General features: G+C 54.4%; 1 protein-coding gene across 4 annotated transcripts; it reads left to right on the top strand.

Moving 5' to 3' along the window:
- Positions 1-3,464: 3,464 nt before the first annotated feature.
- On the top strand, positions 3,465-19,425 carry TTYH1 (tweety family member 1). Of its 4 annotated transcripts, XM_074315989.1 has the most exons (15): positions 3,466-3,708; positions 6,674-6,852; positions 8,806-8,917; positions 9,662-9,882; positions 12,222-12,317; positions 13,625-13,697; positions 14,140-14,215; positions 14,706-14,761; positions 14,920-15,012; positions 15,209-15,301; positions 17,735-17,913; positions 18,436-18,578; positions 18,713-18,758; positions 18,887-18,967; positions 19,088-19,259. In XM_074315989.1, the coding sequence occupies exons 1-15, from the start codon at positions 3,583-3,585 to the stop codon at positions 19,119-19,121; spliced, it is 1,608 nt and encodes a 535-aa protein (XP_074172090.1). In that variant the 5' UTR covers positions 3,466-3,582; the 3' UTR covers positions 19,122-19,259. The 4 variants fall into 4 exon arrangements, 3 of the variants coding, with proteins under 3 accessions (XP_074172090.1, XP_019574208.2, XP_019574209.1); XR_012490532.1 differs by lacking the exon at positions 18,713-18,758 and having other exon boundaries at positions 3,465-3,708; positions 19,088-19,155; XM_019718650.2 differs by lacking the exon at positions 17,735-17,913 and having other exon boundaries at positions 3,468-3,708; positions 19,088-19,425.
- The last annotated feature ends 3,317 nt before the right edge of the window (positions 19,426-22,742 follow it).

Here is a 22,742-nt window from a genome sequence, read left to right as displayed (position 1 = left end):
GTCTTTCAAGGTAAAAATTGCAGTGAAATGCGTAAATCTTAAGTGTCCCGTCAACATGGACCCCTATGCAGCCCAAACCCTTATCAAGATACAGAACAACCCTCACCCCAAAAGCTCCCTCAGCCCCCTTCCCAATCAGCCCTGTCCCCACCCCACTCCCAGAGGTAAACACCGTTCTGGTTACTTTGCCACCATGGACTAGTTTTGTCTGTTCTAGAACACCATTTAAGTGCACTCATAAAATATGCACTCACAACTGCCTTGTGAACCAGTTTGTTGGTTGTTTTTTTTATTTTTTGATGAAAATTTCTATTTATTATGTGTACACACAAGATAGGTGTGGACCAGGATGATTCCCTTTTACTTTGCATAAAATATAACTTTTACTGTGGGTTGTGGTTTTAAAAAGTTTACATACTTTTATTATTATTATTATTATTATTATTATTATTATTGTTAGTTTCAGGTATACAAAACAATGTAATAGTTAGATATCCACACCCCTCACAAAGTGATAACCCCTCTCCCCCAATCTACTACCCCTCTGACATCATATGTAGCTGTTACAATTCCAAGGACTCTATTCTCTATGTTGTACTCCACATCCTGTGACTATATATATTTAATTATAGTTGACATTCAATATTATTCAGCTTCACCTTCAGGTGTACACTGCAGTGATCAGGCATCTGCACTGTCCATGAAGTGGTCTCCCTGATATGACAAGTGCCTATCTGACACCCTACGAAATCTTTACTGAATTGTACTTTCCAATCCCTCTACCTTCTCCCCCATGTCCACCTCCCCCCCATCTAGCAATCATGTTATTACTCTATATCTCTGAGATTATTTCTGCTTAGTTTATTGCACCCCTATGTTTACTGCAGCGTTATTCACAATAGCCGATATGGAAACAACCGAAATGCCCATTGGTAGATGACTGGATGAAGAAACTGTAGTAGATTTATATTATATAATGGAGTATTACTCGACCATAAAGAAGAATGAAATCTTACCATTTGCAATGACATGGATGGACCTAGAGAACATTATGCTGAGTATTAAGGCAGATGGAGAAAAACAAATACCATACAATCTCACTTATATGTGGAATCTAAAGAACAGAATAGGTGAACCAGAGTTTAAGTCACATGGAAGCAACATGCTGAGCCCTTGAACCAGGACCTACCCCGGTCTTCTGGCAAGAGAGGTTGGTCAGGGCGCCTTCCTGGAGGAGGCAGTAGTGCTTCTTTCCTGCCTCCCTGGCTGCTCCTTCTCAGCCTTTTTGTGAGCCCCTCTTCCTCTGCTTGCCCCTTCCATGCTGGTGCTGCTCAGCGTCTGGCTAGATCTTAAAAACCAGCCAGCTCCAACCCACGGACAGGTTTTATTTGGCCCACACAGTACATTTTTTGTATTTGAATTAGTTTTAACATTTAAAAGCTGAGGGATTTTGCTTTTAAAAATATCCAGATTTCTGTCTTCTGTTGGAAATTTGGAACATCTGGCAATGCCGTGTCCCTCTTCCCATATGGTAAGCTTTGGCTGAAACTAAATAGCAAAAACCATGTGCTCGAGACATCCTCTACGGGGTGGGGGTGGAGAGTCTCTCATGCACCCAAACCCTGAATTAACACCTATAGATCTTGAGATGGTATTCAGCCAAGAACCCTAGAAATGCTCAAAGACCACCCTGAAATAACCATCTGTCTCCCCCAGGAGAAACAGACCCAGGGAACAAGGGTAGGAAACAGTCAAGCCAGGAAATTTCTACCAGACAGCATGTCAGGTCTCTCCAACACGAGGATAGGTGTCTTGGGCTTAATCAATACAGGCTAAAGTAATTCTCTAAACGGCCAGAATGCAGGCATCTGGGACCCAAATTATGTGTGAGAGAGACAGAGAGAGGGACACAAGAGAGAGCCAGAGTGAAGCAGAGAAAGAGAGGGAGAATCAGTCCATTCAAACGTTTTTTTTTAGGGAAGTGAAAGGGAGTGGGGTGTGTGTGCACACCGTATGTGTGTGTGTGTGTGTGTGTGTGTGTGTGTGTATGCATGCACACATATTGCAGGGTGCAGGGACAAAAAACACTGAGCTCCCCCTGGAAGTGATGAGGGTTTATGTGTGTGCATTTCATGGGGCAGTTATACTCACTCTGTCCTGTCTCCATCATCACTACCGTCCTCCTCCTCATCATCATCATTGTCATTATCATCACCACCACCACCATCACCACCATCATCATCACCACCATCACCACCATCATCACCACCATCATCATCACCACCATCACCACCACCATCATCACCACCATCACCACCATCATCACCACCATCATCATCACCACCATCACCACCACCATCATCACCACCATCACCACCATCATCATCACCACCATCACCACCATCATCATCACCACCATCACCACCATCATCATCACCACCATCACCACCAGCATCATCACCACCATCACCACCATCATCATCACCACCATCATTATTTTTCTCTCTAGTAATGGGATGGGCAGTGACCCCAGCCCTTTCTCAACAATCTGGGGCAAAAAATTGGGATGAGATAGGCAGAGTACTAACCTCCCCTTCTTCCTCCCTCCCATCTCATTCCCCCCAAGGGGAAAGTATAGCCCTGCTCTGCAGGGGTGGGGAAACCCCTGGGGCAGACTCCTTAGTTTTAGTTCCCATAGTGACTGCCTGAGTGGTGACATCAAAGTGGCCAGATGCCCTCCGAGGGTCTCTACTTCTCCATGTGTCAGCATGGCATCAGTGGGTTCCTGTGAGACTCAATATAGGTAGTGGCTATAAACCGTAAAGTGAGTGGTAAGGGGCAGTGGCATCCTTATATACGTGGAAGTAATCCTTTGGGGAGGTTCTTCAACACATGGGTAGGGTGCTTATGAAGATGAGAGGGGTCGTGTATAGACGAGCAGGGGTGGCAGGGGTCCTTATGCAGATGCCAGGGGGCCTTACACGGGTATGCAGGTATGCATTCTGGAGTGGTCTATACCCTCAAAGGAAGGTTGATGTGTAGAAGCTGTGTCCTTATGCTGGTTTATTTTTCTTTTTAAGCGGAAGAGGGATTTTGCCGAAATGAAGGCATCGTTTACAGGTGAGAGCGCGCTTATACACAGAAGTGAGGATTTTTTATTGATGCAACTATTATTTGTAAAATGCTGCGCAAATACTAGCGACCTTTGCACGTACCTGAGGGTTCTTCCTAAAAATAAAGGGATCGTTATGCTGTAGAGCGACATAACAGTATCAGCGGCCTTATGGGGACGAGGATGTCGGGGTACCTGCGCGGGCGGTAGGTGGGAGCGGTCCCTGGAGGGGAGGAATGCCAGGGGCCGACGCGCGGCGCCGCAGTCCCCGGCCGCAGCCGCCAGGGGCAGCACTGTGCCCGCCCGGCCCGCGCCTCTCCGCTCCTTCCCCCAATCTCCGCCCCCCGCCCCCTCCCTCCCCCGGCTCCACTCCCCTGAGCCCCGCCAGACCCCGCTCCGCCCGCGCCCCGCTTAGCCACCCAGGCTCTCGCAACCCGGGCGCCGGCCCCGCGAGCCCTCCCCCGGGGGCCATGGGGGCGCCCCCGGGCTACCGACCGTCGGCCTGGGTGCATCTCCTCCACCAGCTGCCCCGCGCCGACTTTCAGCTCCGCCCGGTGTCCAGCGGTTTCGCGCCCCAGGAGCAGGAATACCAGCAGGTGGGAGTGGGCACGGGATCCTGGGGGCGGGGGCCGGGGGCCAGCGCTTCTGGCTCCCACGGGGGTAGGGGGCTGGGTGACAGATCCCTGCGTTCCCCGGGGGTGGGGGCCGTACCCCGACTTTGGGGTGTCTGAGGGAGGAGGAGCGCGCGGCTCCCATACCTGGAGGTTCCCCTGGGACGGGCGCTGAGAGACCAGACCCCTTGCTCCTTAAATAAAGGAGGGCTAGGGGTCTGGGCCCCTGAGTCCCTTAGGAGGGAGGTGACTAGGGCCCTTGGATTCTAGGGTATCTGAGAGCTGCCTGGGAGGGTAGCGTCCGGGGTCATCGGGGGATAGGTGACCTAAAAGGTGACCTCTCCCTTTATAGGATGGGGCATTCCAGTGAAGGTGGGGCCCAGGAGAGAAGAGCTGATAATGGTGGAGAGGGAAAAGGCTGGGGGTGCCCCCCCCCCCGTTCTGGTTCTGGGACAGGACTGAGACCAGAAATGGTGAATGGGGGTGAGGGGTTTAGGGCCCGGGTGGGAAAATGAGGTGGAGATGTTGGCAGAGGAGGCTTGGGAGCCAGTGCCAGGACAGAAGGATGTTCCAGGCACTGGAGGGGCGGGAGTGGAAGGGGGCGAGTGAGGTGAGGTTTAAGGAGCAGAGGATGACAAAAATGGGTCCGGAGGGTGGGGCTGGGGTGGAACCCTTATAGAAACCGGGGTCCCTGGGAAATGGGGCCCTGCCTGGGTCAGCTCCAATAGGGGCCAAAGAACTGTCCCCTGACCCAGTTTAAGTCAAGTCCTTGACTTTGAGATTAATAAGCAAAGCTTGGCTGAGCTGCAGAGGCGGGGTGGGGGATAGGGGGTGGGCTGGGAGTCCTGGTGGGGCCAGGGATGGGTCCCAGGCCCTGCCTGTAGGATCTTAGACCCCTCCCACCTGTCCTGGGGAGCTCCTAGGACTGGGGCCTGGGGATTGGAAAGCTTAGAAGGGGGGAGGGGTCCCAGAGAAGCGAAGAGGGGGATGTGTGCTGCATTCTGAGCTATTTGGGTCATGGCTGTGCCAGCCCTGAGCAACTCCTCTCTGCCTACTCCACGCGGCCCTCTCCCCGCCAAGTGGGGACTGCCAGCCCTTCGCCCACAGTCTCCCTGTTACACAATCACAACCTCCAAAGCCAGTCCCAACACCTGCTCATGGCCAAGGAGACCTTCCCACACGGCTGCACTCATGCAGGGTCCCTGGGCCAGCCCATCACTGCCAGAGACACTTACAAGCTCACTCCTATCCCACCTCCATGCCTCAACAGCCAGGGTGACAGCACTGGAATACTTGGCACAGTCACACACCCCAGGAGGGGACATTAACGCCAGGGAGGTCACTGCTGCGAGCACAGCTGGAAAAACAACCAGGGACTGGGCAACATCGAGCTGGGGAGCACACTCACACTGAGACACACACTCACATACACACGTTTTCACATACACTCACATATACACACACACGCACATTCAAATATATACTCACAAACATATACACGTGTACACATTCACACATACACACACATTCTTGAACTCAATCACACCCTCACTCTCATACACATGATCACACACTCACACAAACACACATTTGCGCACTTATGCTCACATACATACACTTTTTCCTTTTCTCTCTTTCACACACACCACCAGACACCCAGTTAGACTCAAGGAATAGTGCCAGAAACATACAAATGCCCACACATCCCTCTCACACCTGCAGATACAGGTGCTCCCATAAAGACACACATACACTCTCACACACTCACTTACACACACACACACATGTAATAGGCAGACTCAGTCAAACTCAAAGATATTACATCCATTCTCCAGCCAGAAACACAAACACTCCACACACTGTCCACTGTCACAACACACACACGCGTGCACACACACACCTCTGTGAGGAAAAAGGCAGAGACACTGGTTTAGGAGAAACAGCTTTAGTGAGTCCAGAGGTCTGATTCTGTCCTGATGGAGCCCTACCGTGCTGTGTGGCTCCAGGTAAACCCCTGCCCCACTCTGGGCATCTGTGAAGGTGACAGGGCTGCAGATTGTCCAGTGTAAAATCCTGCCTCGTGGAGAACCCCATTATTCTGAAAGCCTTTTCCAACTTTAGACACGCTTTCTCTCCCTGCCTCTGTCCTCTCAGCCTTTTGTTCCACCTCCATCTCTGTCTCTGTCTGTCTCTCCTTTTTCTGAGACTCTACTTTTCTTATCTCTTTCTTTGAGCCTCCCTCCCTGCTGCTCTGTCTTCATTCTCTTAGTCTCCCAGTCTCCATCCCTGAGTCTTGTGTATGTGCATACACGCGCGCGCGCACACACACACACACACACACACACACAGTCACAGCAGCTGACATGCCCCCCTTCCCATGAGACTCTGGGTGACAGACTCACACTGAGGTGGTTGTGCAGAGCTCAGCAACAGGGGAGAGAGAGTGAGCAGTGAGTGGGGAGGATGAGTAGGGAGGAGGGAAGAGGAAGCCTGCCACCCCCAGCTGTGCACACTTCACCAGGAACAGGCACCCCCACCTGCGCCCTGATCCTGCAGTTCAGGGATCCAGGTCTCAGCAGGTCCTGTGAAATGCTCCATCCAACTGTCTGGTTGCGGAGGAAACCGAGGCTCAGAGAAGTGAGGGCGCCTGACAAACATCACATAGCCATTGGCAGGCAGAGCAGAACTGGAACCCAAGACTTGGGCCTCGCTCCAGTTGGAAGCTCTCTCCAGTGACCCAGTCCTAAATCACAGAGCCCCAGCTGCCAGCCCTGGGGGTGGGGCCAGGGATCTCATCTTTCCTACAAACCTGAATAGCACAGGTTGGGCTTGGCCCACAGTCTAGCCAGGATGTCTTACCTCCTCCACTGAGATCCCAGATGCAGATTCTCCCGCTAAGCAGAGAAAGAGCCCGGAGCCTCTCTGAGGCCTGATGTCACTCCTTCCCCAGGCCCTGTTGTTGGTGGTGGCCTTGGCTGGCCTGGGTTTGGGCCTCAGCCTCATTCTCATTGCTGCCTACCTCATCCGCGTTTGCTGCTGCCGGCCCCCAGAGCCCCCCGGCTCCAAGAGCCCCCCACCTGGAGGAGGCTGTGTCACCTGGAGCTGTATTGCTGCCCTTCTCGTCGGCTGGTAATGGGGCCCCAGGGTGGGTGGGGAGTGGGGACAGGGCTCCCCCAATGCTCTGTCAGTCTTCGTATGGTGTCCTAGAATTCCATTTCAGCAGCAGGAAGAATGACCCCCATTTGATGGATGGAGAAACTGAGGTTCAAGAGGCATGACTTTTCTAGGGCAGCCAGCCTGTCAGGACAAGATAGGGGTTAAAAGTTGAGAGGTCAGACTGCCTGGGTTTGGTGGCTCTGCCATTGAATAGCTGTGCGACCTGGCAGAGTGATAGAGTCTCTCCCGGCCTCAGTTTCCACATCTCTAAAATGGATATTATGGTAATATCTACTTCCTAGTTATAATATTGAATGAGAAAAGGAGCAGTGCCCGCTTCCAGCTGTAAATGTTAACCAGTGATGTCATTCATTAACTCATTCATTTATTCAACAACTACTTCTTGAGTTCCTACTATGTATCAGGATAGACTGACAAAGCTGGACTAGATCCCTGCCTTCATGGGGCTGATGTTCTAGTCCAGAAGACAGACAAATGGGTATTTATAATCCAGACCACCTCCGGGCCCAGACCTGAGCCCCTCTCCCTGTCTCCTGCAGTCACCCGGCTGGACTCAGAATTCTCATGCCCAGTTTTGAAAGAGGATGGTTCAGGGAGAGGGAGAAGGCAACATTTCAAGGCTATGTGGCCCTATTAGAGAGTGGAGATTCAGACGCGCAAACCCCTTGGAGCCCAGGGACCTTTCTCTGGGATACCCCCCAGGGAGACAGGAGAAGAGCACTCCCGCAGCTTTACCAAGGGCCAGCTCTGAGCACAGCCCCAGCGGGCAGGGCGACCCCTACAAGGGCAAGGACAGCTGTCCTATTCCACAGATTGGGGCACCGGGAGAGACGTGCCTGGCCCCTGGGAATGGTCTGGAAGCCGATACTCCCACCCGCACCCAGGATGGGCTCTGCCACCTCCCCTCACTGCAGGGAGCACCAGTGTGTTTGGGGCTGTATGTGGTGGAGGCGGCTGGGCGGCCTATATCCAAGATGTTTCCTCTTGGGGCACTACTGATGGGGGTGGACAGCGAGGTGGGTGGACAAAGGCCCGGTGGGGGAGAGACACGGCCGTCCCCCGCGGCCTGGGAACAAGAGCAGCTTTGTGGGACAGCGAACAATGGGCGGGGGTGCGGCGGGCGGCGGGTCCCAGGGCTGGGGGTGGGGGCCTGCACCCCCGGGGCTGGGAACTGAGAGGGCGTCCGGCTCCCTCCGCCTCAGTCTGGCCCTGGCCCCTCCACTGAGGACGCGCAGTTCGAGGGGAGGGGGGCGTGGGACTCGATTCAAGCCCCACAATGGAGCTTTGTATGTTGGCCGCGGAGGGGCGGGGCCTCCGGCTCCTGGCCCATCGTCCCACATTCCCTTGCTTCGCTCCCAGCTGGCCAGACGCTTGGGTCCCGGGGGTGGAGGATGGCCGGGAGCTCCTGGCTTGGGTTCCCCCAGGAAGTGGTGGCTGGGGGCCTGCACTTTTAGAAACCCCTAGGATGCGGGGAGGTGGAAGTGGGAGGAGGAGGGGGACGTCTGGACCCCGAAGGGACAGGTGCTAAGGAGCCTGAATACTTGGGAAAGGATGAAGGGGATGGGTGCGGGGCCGGCTGTCGTTAGTGGGGGAGGACTGTCATCTGGGGCTGGGTGTTCCCGGGCCCTCTCGGTGAGGTGCGAGTTAAATCTGGGCCCCACTCCCCTCTGCCACTCCACCCACTATTAGCATCACAATGACGTCCTTTGGGCTGGAGGTGTTCGGCCTACCCGTTACCGTGGCAACCGGTGGGGGCCAGGCTGGAGACGTTCTTTTCCCACGACAGACTGGACCAATGGGGTGGGAGTAGGAGATGGGATTGGGTGTGTGAGGAGGTGGGAGGCGGCGCCCCCCACCACCACCACAGTCCCAGGATCCGTTGTGATTTCCCGTCCCTCCTCACAGCGCGGGCATTGGCATCGGTTTCTATGGCAACAGCGAGACCAGTGATGGGGTGTCCCAGCTCAGCTCAGCACTGCTGCACGCCAACCACACGCTCAGCGCCATTGACCACCTGGTGAGGGGCCAGGCAGCTGCCAGACCCCAGACCCACACCCAGACTGGTTCCCCACACTGGGAAATGGGCCCCCTCCCAGAGAAACGGAATCCAAACTCACAGTCAAGACCCCAAGACTCAGAATCTCAGACTCAGACTTGCAGACCTCAGAATGTACAGCAAACCCCTCACACTGACTGCAAATCAGGACCTTCAAACCTCAACCCAGACCTGGGACTCCGGCTCAAACCCAGATGCAAATGCACAACCAGCCCCAGTCCTGACCTTCAGCTCATAGCCCAATCACCAGTGACCCTAGCCTCTGCCCTCAGGTCAGATCCAGACCTGATCCCTGGCCCAAATGCAAGCTTGGGGGCTTCAGTGCTGAGACCCAGGCTGCAGATAAGAGGCCTCACTCCCTTCCCCAGCTCCAGGATGAGACCCAGCCTCACTTCAAACCTTAGATCTCACATCCGTGCAGATCCCGGACTATGGAACCCAGACAGGACCCCAGACTCAGAAGGCATTTGTCAGCATCAGACCTAGGACCCCAGACTTAATCCCGTTCTGGGGCCTGAATTTCTACCCAGGGCTAAAGCCACAGATGGAGGCCATAGAGCCCCACAAGCAAACCGCAGAGCCCTCCCCTTCCTTGATCACAGATGCCCTAGCCCTGGATCTAGCTCCTACTTCACAACCCTGTCCCCCAACCCTGTGCACCTTGAGAGTGCCCTCCCCTGACCCCAGACCGGCCCCTGCATCCAGGTGTTGGAGACGGTGGAGAGGCTGGGGGAGGCCGTGAGGACGGAGCTTACCACTCTGGAAGAGGTGTTCACACAGCGCACAGAGCTGGTGGCTGCCACCCGGGGGGCTCGGCGGCAGGCAGAGGCTGTGGCCCAGCAGCTCCAGGGGCTGGCCTTCTGGCAGGGAGTGCCCCTGAGCCCCCTACAGGTGGCTGAAGATGTGTCCTTTGTGGAGGAGTACAGGTGGGTGACCACTCTTCCTACCCTGTTATGGCAGAGGTTTCTCAACCTGGGTTACTGTGCCCCAGGGGGCATCGAACAACGTCTGGAAACATGATTGGTTGTCACAACTAGGGGAGGAGGTGCTCTTGGCATCTGGTGGGTGGAGAACAGGGCTGCGGCTCAATACCCTACAGTGCACAGGACGGTCCCCCCCAGCAAGGAGGATCTGTCCCATGTGTCAATGGGACGAGGTTGAGAAACCTTGACGTAGAGAGAGGGACCCATCCTTATACCCAAGTACTCATCCATTCACCCACTGCCTCCATTTTTTCATTAATTCATTTCCTCCTCAACTTAGTTTACTCCTCATTAGTTCATTCTTGAGCTCCCTCCCTGACCAGCCCATTAATTAGTTCACTGCCTCAGTCATGCCTCTAACTCATGTATCCATTCAACAAACATTTATTCAGCATCTTCTGGTGAGAAGGCATGCCCAGTGGGGGTGGGGTGGGGGGAGGGAAACACGTGCTCTGAAGCTAGACATCCACTTCCTAACCATGGACTTAAACCAGTCCTCACCAGCTCTGTGCCTGTGTCCCCATCTGTAAAATGGGAATAATGGGCAGTAACCCCACTTATTGGATTGTTGAGGATCCAATGAGTTGACATTGGTCCAGTGGCTACAACAGCGACTAACATTATACAACTGTTTGTAAAATGTAGGTTTTTGTAAGCTAGAGCCATGAACAAAGCAGACAGCAATTCCCGCCTGGCTTCTAGGGTGTACCAATAAGAAACAAACACACTCACGAGTAAAACATAAAACATGAGTAAAACAATGTTGGAAGGTGGTGGTTGGAAAGAGCTTTGGAGAAAGTTAAGCAAGGGAGGGGGTGGGCTGGGGACAGAGGCTGATGGTTTGAATTGGGAGTCTGGGAAGGTCACACTGAGGAGGTGACATTTGGAGGAGGGGAGAAACAAGTTATGCAGACATCTGGAATACCACCCTTCCTGGCAGCCTCCATAATGAATTCTGCCTTGCTTCATCCACTAGAAATTATTTCTCTCATTCATCTGACACCCTCCAAAGGCCTGGCCCAGGTGTGGAGTCAGAGATGGAAGACTGGGTCCTGGATGCTATGCTCCAGAGGGAGGCAGACCAGGCTGGTGCAGGCCGAGAAGAGGATGCCTCGTGGGGCATAAGGCAGGCCTGGGTCCCAGCGAATCCAGGTTCTGTGTGGTGGCCGAGCCCAGGGGCCACACACAGTGGGCTTAACCCCCTTCCAGGCCAGCTGGGGGTAGCCAACATGCAGACTACACCAGGGTGAGCAGACCCACCATCAACAGAAAATACCTTCTGGATGCACCAGTATGAGACTGCCTGGCACTTTTGAGTCCCTCAACCAACATGGCCAGTTTATTGGAAGGAAATTGGCCCCTGAGGGAGGGAGAGCTTTGCTGGCCAAGTTCATGGAGGCTTACAACAGGAGTTCATGGCCACTTAGAGCAGGATGGGCTGCCTGCCCCTTCACTGAAGTGAAGCCTGGAGGCAGGAGCTGGCGGTGGGGACATGGAAAGCAAAAGCATGGAAGTCACCTGGAGTCACTGGGCCCAGCTTCCCCTTCCCTGGGAGAGCTTAACCCTCCAATGGTCCAGGAAAGGAGGGCAGAGTGAGCCCCTGCAGAGTTTCAAATAGAGGCTGCTGCAGAGGGGGTGGCATTTCTCTTGCCACTCCGGTACCCCAGCCTCTGCTCAGCCATGTGGGGCCACTGAGAACTTACTATTTGTTGAGCATTTACTACATGCCAGGCAGGCACTGTGCTCTGGCCTCATGAGCATTCTCCTCTCCAATCAGAGTGAATTAATTATTCGATAATACTGAACTGTTAAACAGTATTTAACGTTCAAGCTAATATTTAAGTGCATCCACATGCCTGGCCCTCTTCCAAGCAATTTACAGGTTCTCACTCATTAACCTCACCACAACTTTTGGGGTGGGTGCCATCGTTCTCCCCATGTTACAGGCTGGGTAAATGAGGCATGGGAGGCAAAGTTACTGAGGCAGTTACACATAGGAAGTAGAGACCCAGGTATCTGCCTGCAGACACCACACCCTTAGGTTGTGCAATGTTATGCTGTGTGCATGCCTGGGAGAGACTTGCTTTATATTCTGCAGGGGTGGGGTGGGGACTGGGGCTCTGTGGCCAAATCACACATGTTCTGTCACAGAGACCCACGGACCTCAGCTCTTTCTAGAAGGCTAGGATGACCTGCCTCCCAGTGCACCCATTTCACAGATGAGCTGGGCTGGATTTGCTGCTTCAGCAGCACCACTGTCACCCCCCCCCCCCGACCCCCAGGTGGCTGGCCTATGTTCTACTGCTGCTCCTGGAGCTCCTGGTCTGCCTCTTCACCCTCCTGGGCCTGGCAAAGCAGAGCAAGTGGCTGGTGATTGTGTAAGTCTGGGCATTCTCAGGGGGCTCATGTCACAGCACAGGGGAACCACATTCCATCCCACAGCCCTCTTGTAAGGGGGACCACAGGTCTCCCCAGGCTTACACTGGTGCATTCCTTTGTCCCACGAACCTCCACGATCTCCACAGAGTTCCCAGTGTGGGTGGGGCACATAGAGTGAAATCAGACCTGTAGCTGCCCAGGAGTGATGGGCAGACCTGCAAACAGGCCACCAAGCAGTGGAAAGTTCGGGAAATTCTAAATGCACTGCAGATGACGGTGATCGCTGACGGCTATTGAAGGCCATGCATGCTGACTCCTTCAGTTGTCACACATCCTCATAAAGGAGGTGCCTGCCAGATGCCCATCCTGCAGATGAGGGACCTGAGGCAGGAGGCAAACACATCCAGGCTGCATGGCCATGACATGGCATGGCAGAATCGCAGGGCCACGTTCTTATTCTGTGTGCCCCATGCTCTTATGGAACCCTCACACCAACCCTATCAGGAGGCACTTTCCTTCTCCCCTAACAGAGGGGGAGAATGGCATTCAGACAGGTGGGACCACTGGCCAGCCAGCCAGGAAGTCCTGGAGCTGGGATTCAACCCAGGCCAGCCTGTCCCACTTGGAGGAGCCCTTGCTTCCTCCCTGCTCCTGGGGGGGGAGAAGCTGCACTGGTGAATGAGTGCCCACCACTGTCTCCACACTCCCCCTGGCGAGAGAGGTCCTGCCATCCCATCCAGGGTAACACAGCCTAGACACTCAGGTCTGGTACTTGAGGTCAGACCTTTGGTTTGGGTCCCCCAGGTGCCTTTCTTGCTTGCTGACCACTCTCCAGTGCTGACCCCCCAAACCCCATACCCAGAGAAAAGCCTGGAGGTGATTTCAGCCCTGGAGTTGTCTCCATTCCTGGGAGGAACAGTCTGGGCAAGTGGGCGGCCGACCAAGTTCTGGGAGAATCTGGGACCATGCTTGGGAAAAGCGGGGTCCTATAGAATTCAAAGCCGGGAAATGGGGCCCAGCAGTGGGCAGTAGCTCCCCAGAGTCCCAGAAGAAAATGGGGGCAGAGCTGGGCTGGGATCCTGCCCTCCAGGGCCCTTCTTAGTCCCCCACCCCCTGGGCAGGGCCACATATTCAGTTTGACGTCACCAACCACAGGTCCACCCCCCCAATCAACTTCTCTGTCCCTAATTCTGATCTTCCAGGCTCCAGAGGTGGGGGGTGGGCTGTGATGGGATTTGGGGTGGGGTAAAAGAAGAAGTGTGGTGGGGAGATCAAAAACCCCAAGTCCAATCGCCTCCCCCCACAGGATGACTGTCATGAGTCTTGTGGTTCTTGTCCTGAGCTGGGGCTCCCTGGGCCTGGAGGCAGCCACAGCTGTGGTGAGTACAGGGCCCCGGTCCTTGGGCTCTGGGACTTAGCAAGGCTGGAGGCCCTGACTCCTGAATCCTGGCGTGGGTGGGGGCCAGTGCCTTAGGTCCTGAGAGGAAGGACTTGGGGGCCAGGATCATAGGATTTGAGGTTTGGGGTTAGTGTCCTACATCCTGAGGTGCTGGAGGCTGGAGTCCTAGACGCTTGGGTTCTAAGGAAGGAGGGGGTTGGAGGCCTGGACTGGACTCCTGGGTGTGAGGGAGGAGGGGCTGGGGGCCTGGGCTCCTGGGTGTGAGGGAGGAGGGGCTGGGGGCCTGGGGTCCAGGGTCTGAGGGAGGAGGGGCTGGGGGCCTGGGGGCCTGGGTCTGAGGGAGGAGGCTGGGGGCACTGAGTGTGGGAGAGTGGCACTGGGGCAGTTTCTGGTCTGAGTCCCTTTTCCGCTGCCTCCCTCAGGGCCTCAGTGACTTCTGCTCCAGTCCTGACACCTATGTTCTGAACCTGACCCAGGAGGAGACTGGGCTCGGCTCAGGTGACCCCATCGGCCCAGTGCAAACCCTGGATCCTCAGGCCTCTGTCCTCAGCCCTGCCTGGGGTGGGATGGGGGTGCCCAGCCATCAGCCAGGCCTAGCCTGGTTCCCCAAAGCTCTCAGAACCTCTCTGGTGGAATGGAAAAGAGGGAGGATAAAGATGCTGGGCTCAGGAGAGGGGCCAGGGCCTGAGGGATGAAGGATTTGGCCATTTGGAGAAACTGGGGGGAGCGGTTTAGTCAAGGGTTCCCACCGAGTGTGGAGACCAGTGTGTTTGGGGCTGTGGCCTGAGCAGAAGAGTTTAGGGACTGGGCTGGTTGGTGGCTGGTCTCAGAATGCCAGGCCATTGGGACCACAAGAGAGTCCTGAGCTGGGGAGGGGCCCTGGCCCTGAGGGTGGAAAGACAGGGCCCCGCCACCCCCTTGGCCTTCCCCCATGGAGAGGCCCTGGGCCCAGGCTCACGGCCTCCCCCCTCTTCCCCTCCTGCCTCAGACATCCTGAACTATTATTTCCTCTGCAATCAGGCCGTCTCCAACCCCTTTCAACAGGTTAGGGCTACGGGCAAGGGAACGGGGTGGAGGAGGACGGGGCTGGGTCCTGGGCTTAGGGGTTCTGGGGGAGGATGAAGGCGCCAGGGGCCTCAGTCTTGTGTCCCTAGAGAGGAGTGGACCACTGGGTCCTCCTCCCTCCCTCTGTCTTCCCGCAGAGGCTGACTCTGTCCCAGCGAGCTCTGGCCAACATCCACTCCCAGCTACAGGGCCTGGAGAGAGAAGCTGTGCCCCAGTTCCCTTCGGCGCAGGTCCGCGGGTTGGGCGCTCCTCCTATACCCCGCCTCCCAGGGAAGGAGTGTGGGGACTGCAGGAGGGGCCGTCTCGATGGGCGTGGTCCGTAGGGTGTGGGTGGGGCGTACGAAAAGGGGAGGCTCTCTGGTTGTGGGCGGGACCCAGGCTTAGATGGCAGAAGTACGTGGGATAACAAACTTCCTCCCACCTCAGAAGCCTCTGCTGTCCTTGGAGGAGACGTTGAATGTGACTGAAGGAAACTTCCACCAGTTGGTGGCACTACTGCACTGTCGAAGCCTGCACAAGGTGACTTCTGTCCCCTTCCCCAAATTCTTCTCCCAAGGGGAGCCTCGACCCGACCCGTACCCACTGAACAGCCTCCTTCCCCTCCTCCAACCCTGCCAGCCTTCTTTCCATTGCCCCTGAGAAATCTTTCTATTTATCTATTATTTGTCTATCATATAGGTGGTAGTCTCGATCTAGCTGTTACCTATCTATCCATCTACCATCTATATTCCTTCCTTCTTTCCTCCTTCGCTGTCTCCCCAACCATATCCCTGGCTCCATTCTCATCTCTCCCAGCCCTTCCAGCCCTCCTACTCTTTCCTTCCTTCTCTTCCTCTTCTGCTTCTTTCCTCCCGCCCTCCTCCTCCCTCTGCCCCTCCTATTGGCTATTTAGCTTAGTGAATTCTGGAGCAAGACTGCCTGGGTTCCTGTCCTAGCTGTTGACCTCAGGCAAGTCACTAACTTCTCTGTGCCTCAGTTTCCTCACTTATAAAACTGGGATTACAGAGGTGAGTATCTGTAAAGTGTGCTGTTACCGTGCTGAGGCAGGGGTGAGCAGGACACCCAGGAGGAAGAGTGCCTGGTGTCCCGCAGATTCCTGCCAGTCTGGGGTCTGATGCAGGGTCTGTGGCCACCGCAGGTGCATGTCCCTGAATCTCAGTTTTCTCACCTGTGAAGTGAGGGAGATGGTACCTGTTTACTGGACAGTCGTGAGGGTGAAGGAGAAAATCAGTTTTTCCCTCTGACACCTTGCGTGCACTTGAGCTTACTGAGTGTGGGTTCTGGTGGTGACTCGCCAAGCCCTCCTTAGTAACACGATGAAGAAGGAACTGCTGTTACTGCCTGTCTAACACACTTGGACGATAATGTACAGAGGGTTGGGTTGCCCAAGGTCGCAGAGCTGGCCCAGGCACACTATGGTGACAGAGACCTCAGGCAGGATCACTGCCCCCTCACTTCCCGAGCCCCCACAGCCAGGCAGTCACCCAGTGGTCTCATTCCTTCTGCTTCCTCAATGTCTGCATCCACGGCCCCCACCCCCAAGGGCATGCTGGAGCTCAGGCCTTGTCTCTCCCCAGAGGACGCAGGCCTCTTCCCCTTCCCACTTATGCCCCCATGGGCTCTCAGTTGGGGCTGCCAGACTCAGCAAACCACAAATACCCTTTTACGTAGGTATGTCCCATGCCATCCTGGGGAGATACTTGCACTGTTTTCTATGTTGTTGGACATCTGAAATTCAAGTCTGCCTGGGCATCCTGTGTCCCATCTGGCACCCCGACCTCCAGAGGGATCCATTTATTCTGTAGGATGGGTCTGAGCTGCTCCTTGCTGCGTTCACATCCCTTCAATGGCTCCCGTTGCCCCCAACGCTTCTGAAACTGGCACTCGAACATGGGGGCATAGGGGGCACTGAATTAGTAGTCAGAAGTGCTGCATTACAGAGCTCAGAAGGGAGCGCATCCTCAAAGGCTGTGCTATTCTTTTCAAGGGCAAACTGGGATCCACGCATTTCTGTGGGGTCCAGGAAGACACTAGGCTGGATTACAGCCCAAGGTTCATTGTGAAGGAGGGAAGGAAGGGAGGGAGAAGAGTGGGTCAGATTCTCTGCCCTCTGCTGATTCAGCATGTGACCCTGGGTCTTGGTTTCCTGTCTGGATCTTGGGATCCCCACATATTAAAATCAGGACAAGGGACATCAGGGATGAGGTGGCAAGAGGGTAGGCTCTGGAGCCTAACAGACCTGGTTCCAATCCCAGCTATGCCCCTTCCAGGCTATATACTGGGCATGTGGCTTGCCCTCTCTGGGCTTCATTCCATCACTGCAAAAGGCAGCAATGTGAGGGGGAGCTGATCTCTGCCTTATAGGGCTGTTAGGTGGATGAAAGGACATTGTGTATGTGCCTGATCCAGTCAAAGCAGAACTCCCCATTGCCCTGACAGCCCCTCCCCCATGCTTCACCGGCTCAGTACCAGGCACCCCCACCCCACACACAGGGGCTCAAGCCAGAAATCTAGTAAGATCTCTCCTGCTTCCTGTCCTTACCTCCCTCAACCATTCCGCCAGCAAGTTCTGTTGGCCCTTCCTATGAAACTCATTTGGACTCTGAGGTGACTAGTACTGCCACCCCTGCTACCCCGGGCCTCGCCCTATTCACCTCCTGCCCAGTGGCCAGAGCCTCTCCTGTCCCCGTGCTTGCCGCCCCTATCTGTCCTCTCAGCAGCAGCCAACAGCCAAGTGAGCCTTTTAAACACTATGTGATCAAGTTCTTCCTCCACTTATAACCCTCCAGTGATGCCCTGCACACAGATGATGGCCCCCCACCTGACCTACAAGGGGCTGTGTGGGCCCCCTTGCATCCCCTCCTGAAGAGGCCACAGCAGCCCTGAGGCCTGTCTCAGGGCTCCTGGACCCCAGCCCCCACCAGCCTCTCTCAGCACAGCTCCGTCCTGCAGGTGCCACCTCTGCTGTCGCCTACTGCCTCTCACCAGCTCGTGTGGTGTGAAGTGGCCTTTGGGGACCTGGTTACTGAAGTGTCCCAGGGCCAATCCTTGCTGAAGAGTGGTGGCCGGCAGTCAGTACATGGGTGTTCTGCTCATTTCCAGGGTGAAGCGATGGCAGCCAGCATGTATGAGTATGCGTTATGTGCAAGTGATTCTGAGAATTGTCATAGAGAACTTCTAAACCAGGGATTTTGCGCAGGAGACACTGGCCAATGAGTGGGGACATTTGTCACAACTGGGGAGGGGGTGCTACTGGCATCTAGAGGGTGGAGCCCAGGGATGCTGCTCGACACCTGGCAGTGCACAGGCCCCACATTGGAGAATGACCTGGCTCATGGTATCATTGTGCAAGTTGAGAAGCCCTGCCCTGGACCAAGGCCAAGCTGCTGCAGTGGCTGGAGGCTGTGGTGGAGGGGGCACGATGACAGACAAGAGGCCAAGATTTGGGTTCATACCTGCGGATATGATAGTGACAGTGATCACAGTGCCTGCTGTGTGCCCTGAGTGCTTCCTGTGCCAGGCCCGGTGCTGAGCACATATGAGGAGGCACAGAGCGGTTGAGTGACTCGTCCCGCATTGTGCAGCCAGGTAGACATACAGTGTTGGGGGAGAGAAGGGGCATGCCTGCTGATGCTGTCTTCCACCCACCCCAGGATTATGGCACAGCCCTGCGGGGACTGTGCGAAGATGCCCTGGAAGGCCTGCTCTTCCTGCTGCTCTTCTCCCTCCTGTCCGCAGGGGCCCTGGCCACAGCCCTCTGCAGCCTGCCACGAGCCTGGGCCCTGTTCCCGACCAGGTCAGGAGGGGAGAAGGCAGGGTCCTGGGGGAAATGGCAGGGGGAGGACTCTCAGAGGGGCCCTGTTTGAGGGGGAAGCGTCCTGATGGATTCCCCCATCCTCCTCCTTTGCCACTGCCCCCCTCACACCCCAGTGACGACTACGATGACACAGACGATGATGACCCTTTCAACCCTCAGGTACTGGACTTCTGGGTCTGAGGGAGGGGGTTGGAGGCTGGACTCCGGGGTCTGAGGGAGGAGATGGGACCCACACTACAAAGCCAGATCCTACATCATGGCCTCCTCTAACCCCAAATCCCCTGCAGGAATCTAAGCGCTTCGTGCAGTGGCAGTCGTCTATCTGAGCCCTTCTTCCATGCCAGACTGGAGGCTGCCCCCCCTCTCCGGTGAGCTTCCAAAGTGACACCCCAGCTCCCGAAGCCGGCCTCCTCTCCCCTCTCCCACTCTGGGCACAGTGGTGGCCTTCCTGCCAGCATCTGTTGCCCTATTTCTGCCTCTCTCTGCAGTTCCCTCCCTGGCTGCTGGAGAAGACCCCACTAACCCAGCCTGAGTGGGCTCCCACCACTAACATCACCCCTGGCCACGGACACCCCAAACAGGACTGCCTCCCCGCCCTGCCCCCCTACGTGTCCTTAACCCTGGGAAAAGGCTAAGGGGCAGGCCAGGGCCAGGGGCTGGCTGGGGAGAGGGCCCCTCCTCCCTGGTCACCAGGCCCATCCTTGAAGGGACATGAGTTCCCTCACCCCCACCATGCTCTGGTGGGCTTGGGGCCCTTGATCACAACTTGTGGCACTAATTTGGGAATGGGTTGGTTTGAAATAAAAGGGAAGACTTTATTTTCCAAGCAGCTGGGTACCTCTTATTTCTCTCCTCCCTGATCTGGCTTCCTGGTTGGGGTGGGGAGACCCCCTCACCTCAACCTCCTGGCTGCCAAGCATTTCTGTTCCAGGCCAGGCTCTGTGGCAGTTCCAAAGGGACTGCTCTTCTTTAGAAAAACAAATTTTCCTCCCCCCAATGCTAAAATCAATACATGTGTCCTGACACAGAAGAGACAGCCATCGCCGTGACAGAATAGACAGCCTAGAAATAGATCTTGGTGTGTGTATATATATGACAGAAAACATGTTAAGTCAGGGTGAAAAGGACTGGTTGGTTTCACAGCACTGCTGACACAATTGGCTCTCCATCTGAAGAAAATGCTCTACGTATGGACAAGATGGGTGACACATCTAAAGGGGACCAAAGTATTTCCAGAGAAAGGAGAATTTTGTATATTGTACATCTTGCTTGCAGGGGTGGATTTTAAGCAAGATATTCTAAAGCTGGAAAAGAAAAGGTCAATTATTTGACAAATTGTGGAATGAAAACAAATACTGTATAGTCAATAGAAATTGATAGTCTGAGGAAAATTGTGTGTTTAACACATACAGCAAAGAAATATACAATTCTTAATACACATATATAACCTGCAAAGATTCTATAAACCAAGAAAACAGACAACTTAAAAACAAGCAATTAACAGGAGCATTCAACGAAGTGAAAATCCTGATGCCAGTGAACAGATGAAAAGATGTTCAAACCCCAATAATTAGGGGGTGCAATTTGAAACTACCAGAAACTTTTTTTACCACCCAGTTCTCATAAAATTAAAGGAGTGATAACATTCTGCACTGGAAAGGATGGGGAGGACCTGGGCACTCAAATGGGCTCCCACCCAGGAATTGCAATTCCTGAGGCTGTGAATTGCAATCCTTCAAAAAATATAATCTCATGTGGGGTAAAATCAAAACTATAAGACCCTGCTTTTGGGAATCAATTTATGAAAACAGCAGAGGCATTTAAGGACATCCATTAAGGTCTGTTTCCTGCAACAATACTTCAATCAGGGCAGGCCTGGTGGCTCAGGTGGTTGGAGCGCCATGCTCTTAACGGGCCGAGGTTGCCTATTCGATTCCCACATAGGCCAGTGAGCTGTGCCCTCTACAGCTAAGATTGTGAACAACAGGTCTCCCTGGAGCTGGGCTGCCGTGAGCAGCCGGAGGTTGGCATGAGGGGCTGTGGTCTGCTGCGGGCTGCCATGTGCTGCCGTGAGTGGCCGGTAGCCAGTGTGTGTGGCCAGCAGCCAGCATGAACTGCTGCATGCTGACATGGGCTACCGTGTGCTGCCATGAGTGGCCGGTGGCCAGCATGAGTGGCTGGTGGCCAGCATGAGTGGCCGGTGGCCAGCATGAGTGGCCGGCAGCCGAGAGCTGCCATGAGCTGATATGAGCGGCTGACCAACGAATGGCAACCGACTGCCTCAGCCAGGGGAGCACAAGACTCGTAATACCAGCAGGGGCCAGGGAGCTGTGTCCTACACAACTAGACTGAGAAACAACGGCTTGAACTGGAGTGGGGGAGTGGAGGTGGAAGAAGAGGAGGGATAATTAAAAAAAACATTTCAATCAGCTAAACTCTGGAAACTAAAGTCCACAGAAAGAGGTCAAATCCATTACGTCACTGCACAGCAGGGCAGCTCTTGGAAACATGGGAGCTCTTGGCTAGGTTTGGGATTTTAGGGGAAAGCCTGAGAGGAGAGATTTGAGGTGGGTATAACAGACAATGGCAGCAGAGTGGACAAATACAGAGGAGGCTGTGGTTATGGGACGTGGGCAGTCCCTTGACTTGTTGGACCGTGGATGCCTCATCTATCAGACGGGTGACACACACAGCTCCCCAGTCCCTCCTGTCAAGTCCAAAACCTAAAGAGCTGTCATACCAGAGGTCTTCCCCAACTCACTGGGCAGCAGAACCTGACCTACCTTGGCATGGGGTCACTTACAGACAATGTCCCCGCCTGGTGGGAACATTCATCTGTTTCCTGCAGAAACATTGATGGGGTTATTTCGAAGTGTCATATGGGGTACTGAGGGTACAGTGTACTGTGTGGACTCTAAACCATGTCGCCGCTCAAAACTGAAAAATCCCAGATCCGAAAACATACATGGCACCAAGGGTTTCAGGTCAAGGCTTGCTGGCCCAGAGTGCCACACATCAGCTATGTAGCAGGGGAGCCGACCTCGGAGGACTGCACCGTGCTTGATAATCATGTCCACCTTGCGCACTGCAAGGGATGTTCAAGGCAGTTTTCAATGTGTGGGCCTGAGCTGGGAAAGAGAAATGCACTACGATGTCCAGTAGGGAGGTTCTGGGAGCCACCTGTGTTGACTCGCTTTCTTCTCATGGCCGCATGAGCTGTGTGACCCTGGGGCCAGCCCTGCTATTCTGGCTGCTTTGCTCTCAAACACTGCCCTCTAGTGACTCTGAGACCATGTCTAGAAACTGAAGCGTGCTCTGATGGGTTGGATGTTGGCAAAGTACCCTGAGATTCAGGCCGCCTGATTTCCTGCTAAAGAGCCTGCCACTGATCTTTACTCGGTAAGCTTTAACCAAGATAAAAGCACATTTCAAAAGGTAATTATTTTTAAATGATACATATGAGCACTTCCACTTCCAACCAAGAGAGAGTAACAGGGACGGGATTTGCTCTCCTTCCTGAAACAACCAAAAAGCCAGACAAAATACGTGAAAAAATGGTACTCAGACTCTGGACACTAGGCAAGGAAGGAGAGTGATCCCTGAGAGACGGAAAACATCCAGGTGAGCCCTGAAATCGCCACAGCTGGGAAATTCATGAGTTTCCCACCACAGGACAGGGGAGGGGACCTGAGGTGCAGCACCTCCCAAAGGCCCTACCTAAAACTGCTCTAAAATATAGTCGATTTAAAAAAATATGCTCAAACCAAAAGAAGGCAGAAAAAGAGGAAAAGGGGAACAAAGAAAGATGGACAAGTAGAAAACTGATAGCAAGATGATTGGTTTAAACTTAACCATACCAACAATCACATTTTATAAAGTTATAAACACCTCTTTTAAAAGGCAGAGGTTGTATGCTTTGGGTGAACAAGATCCACTTATATGCTATCAGTAAGAAATCCACCTTAAATATACTGGTTAAAAGTAATGGGATCCAGTGGCTCAGGCTGTTACAGCTCCATGCTCCTAACTCCGAAGGCTGCTGGTTCGATTCCCACATGGGCCAGTGGGCTCTCAACCACAAGGTTGTCAGTTCAATTCCTCGACTCCCGCAAGGGATGGTGGGCTCCGACCCCTGCAACTAAG

The sequence above is a fragment of the Rhinolophus sinicus genome, linkage group LG11 (genome assembly GCF_036562045.2).
Source record: "Rhinolophus sinicus isolate RSC01 linkage group LG11, ASM3656204v1, whole genome shotgun sequence".
Lineage (NCBI taxonomy): Eukaryota > Metazoa > Chordata > Mammalia > Chiroptera > Rhinolophidae > Rhinolophus > Rhinolophus sinicus.
Note: the sequence above shows the minus strand (reverse complement) of the source record. Positions and strands in the feature narration are given on the sequence as shown.

Coding starts and splice junctions, on each gene's coding strand:
- TTYH1 (XM_074315989.1), top strand. CDS start 3,583: ATGGGGGCGCCCCCGGGCTACCGACCGTCGGCCTGGGTGCATCTCCTC. Junction 14,216..14,705: donor GGAGACTGGGCTCGGCTCAG/GTGACCCCATCG, acceptor CTCCTGCCTCAG/ACATCCTGAACTATTATTTC. Junction 15,013..15,208: donor CCCAGTTCCCTTCGGCGCAG/GTCCGCGGGTTG, acceptor CTCCCACCTCAG/AAGCCTCTGCTGTCCTTGGA.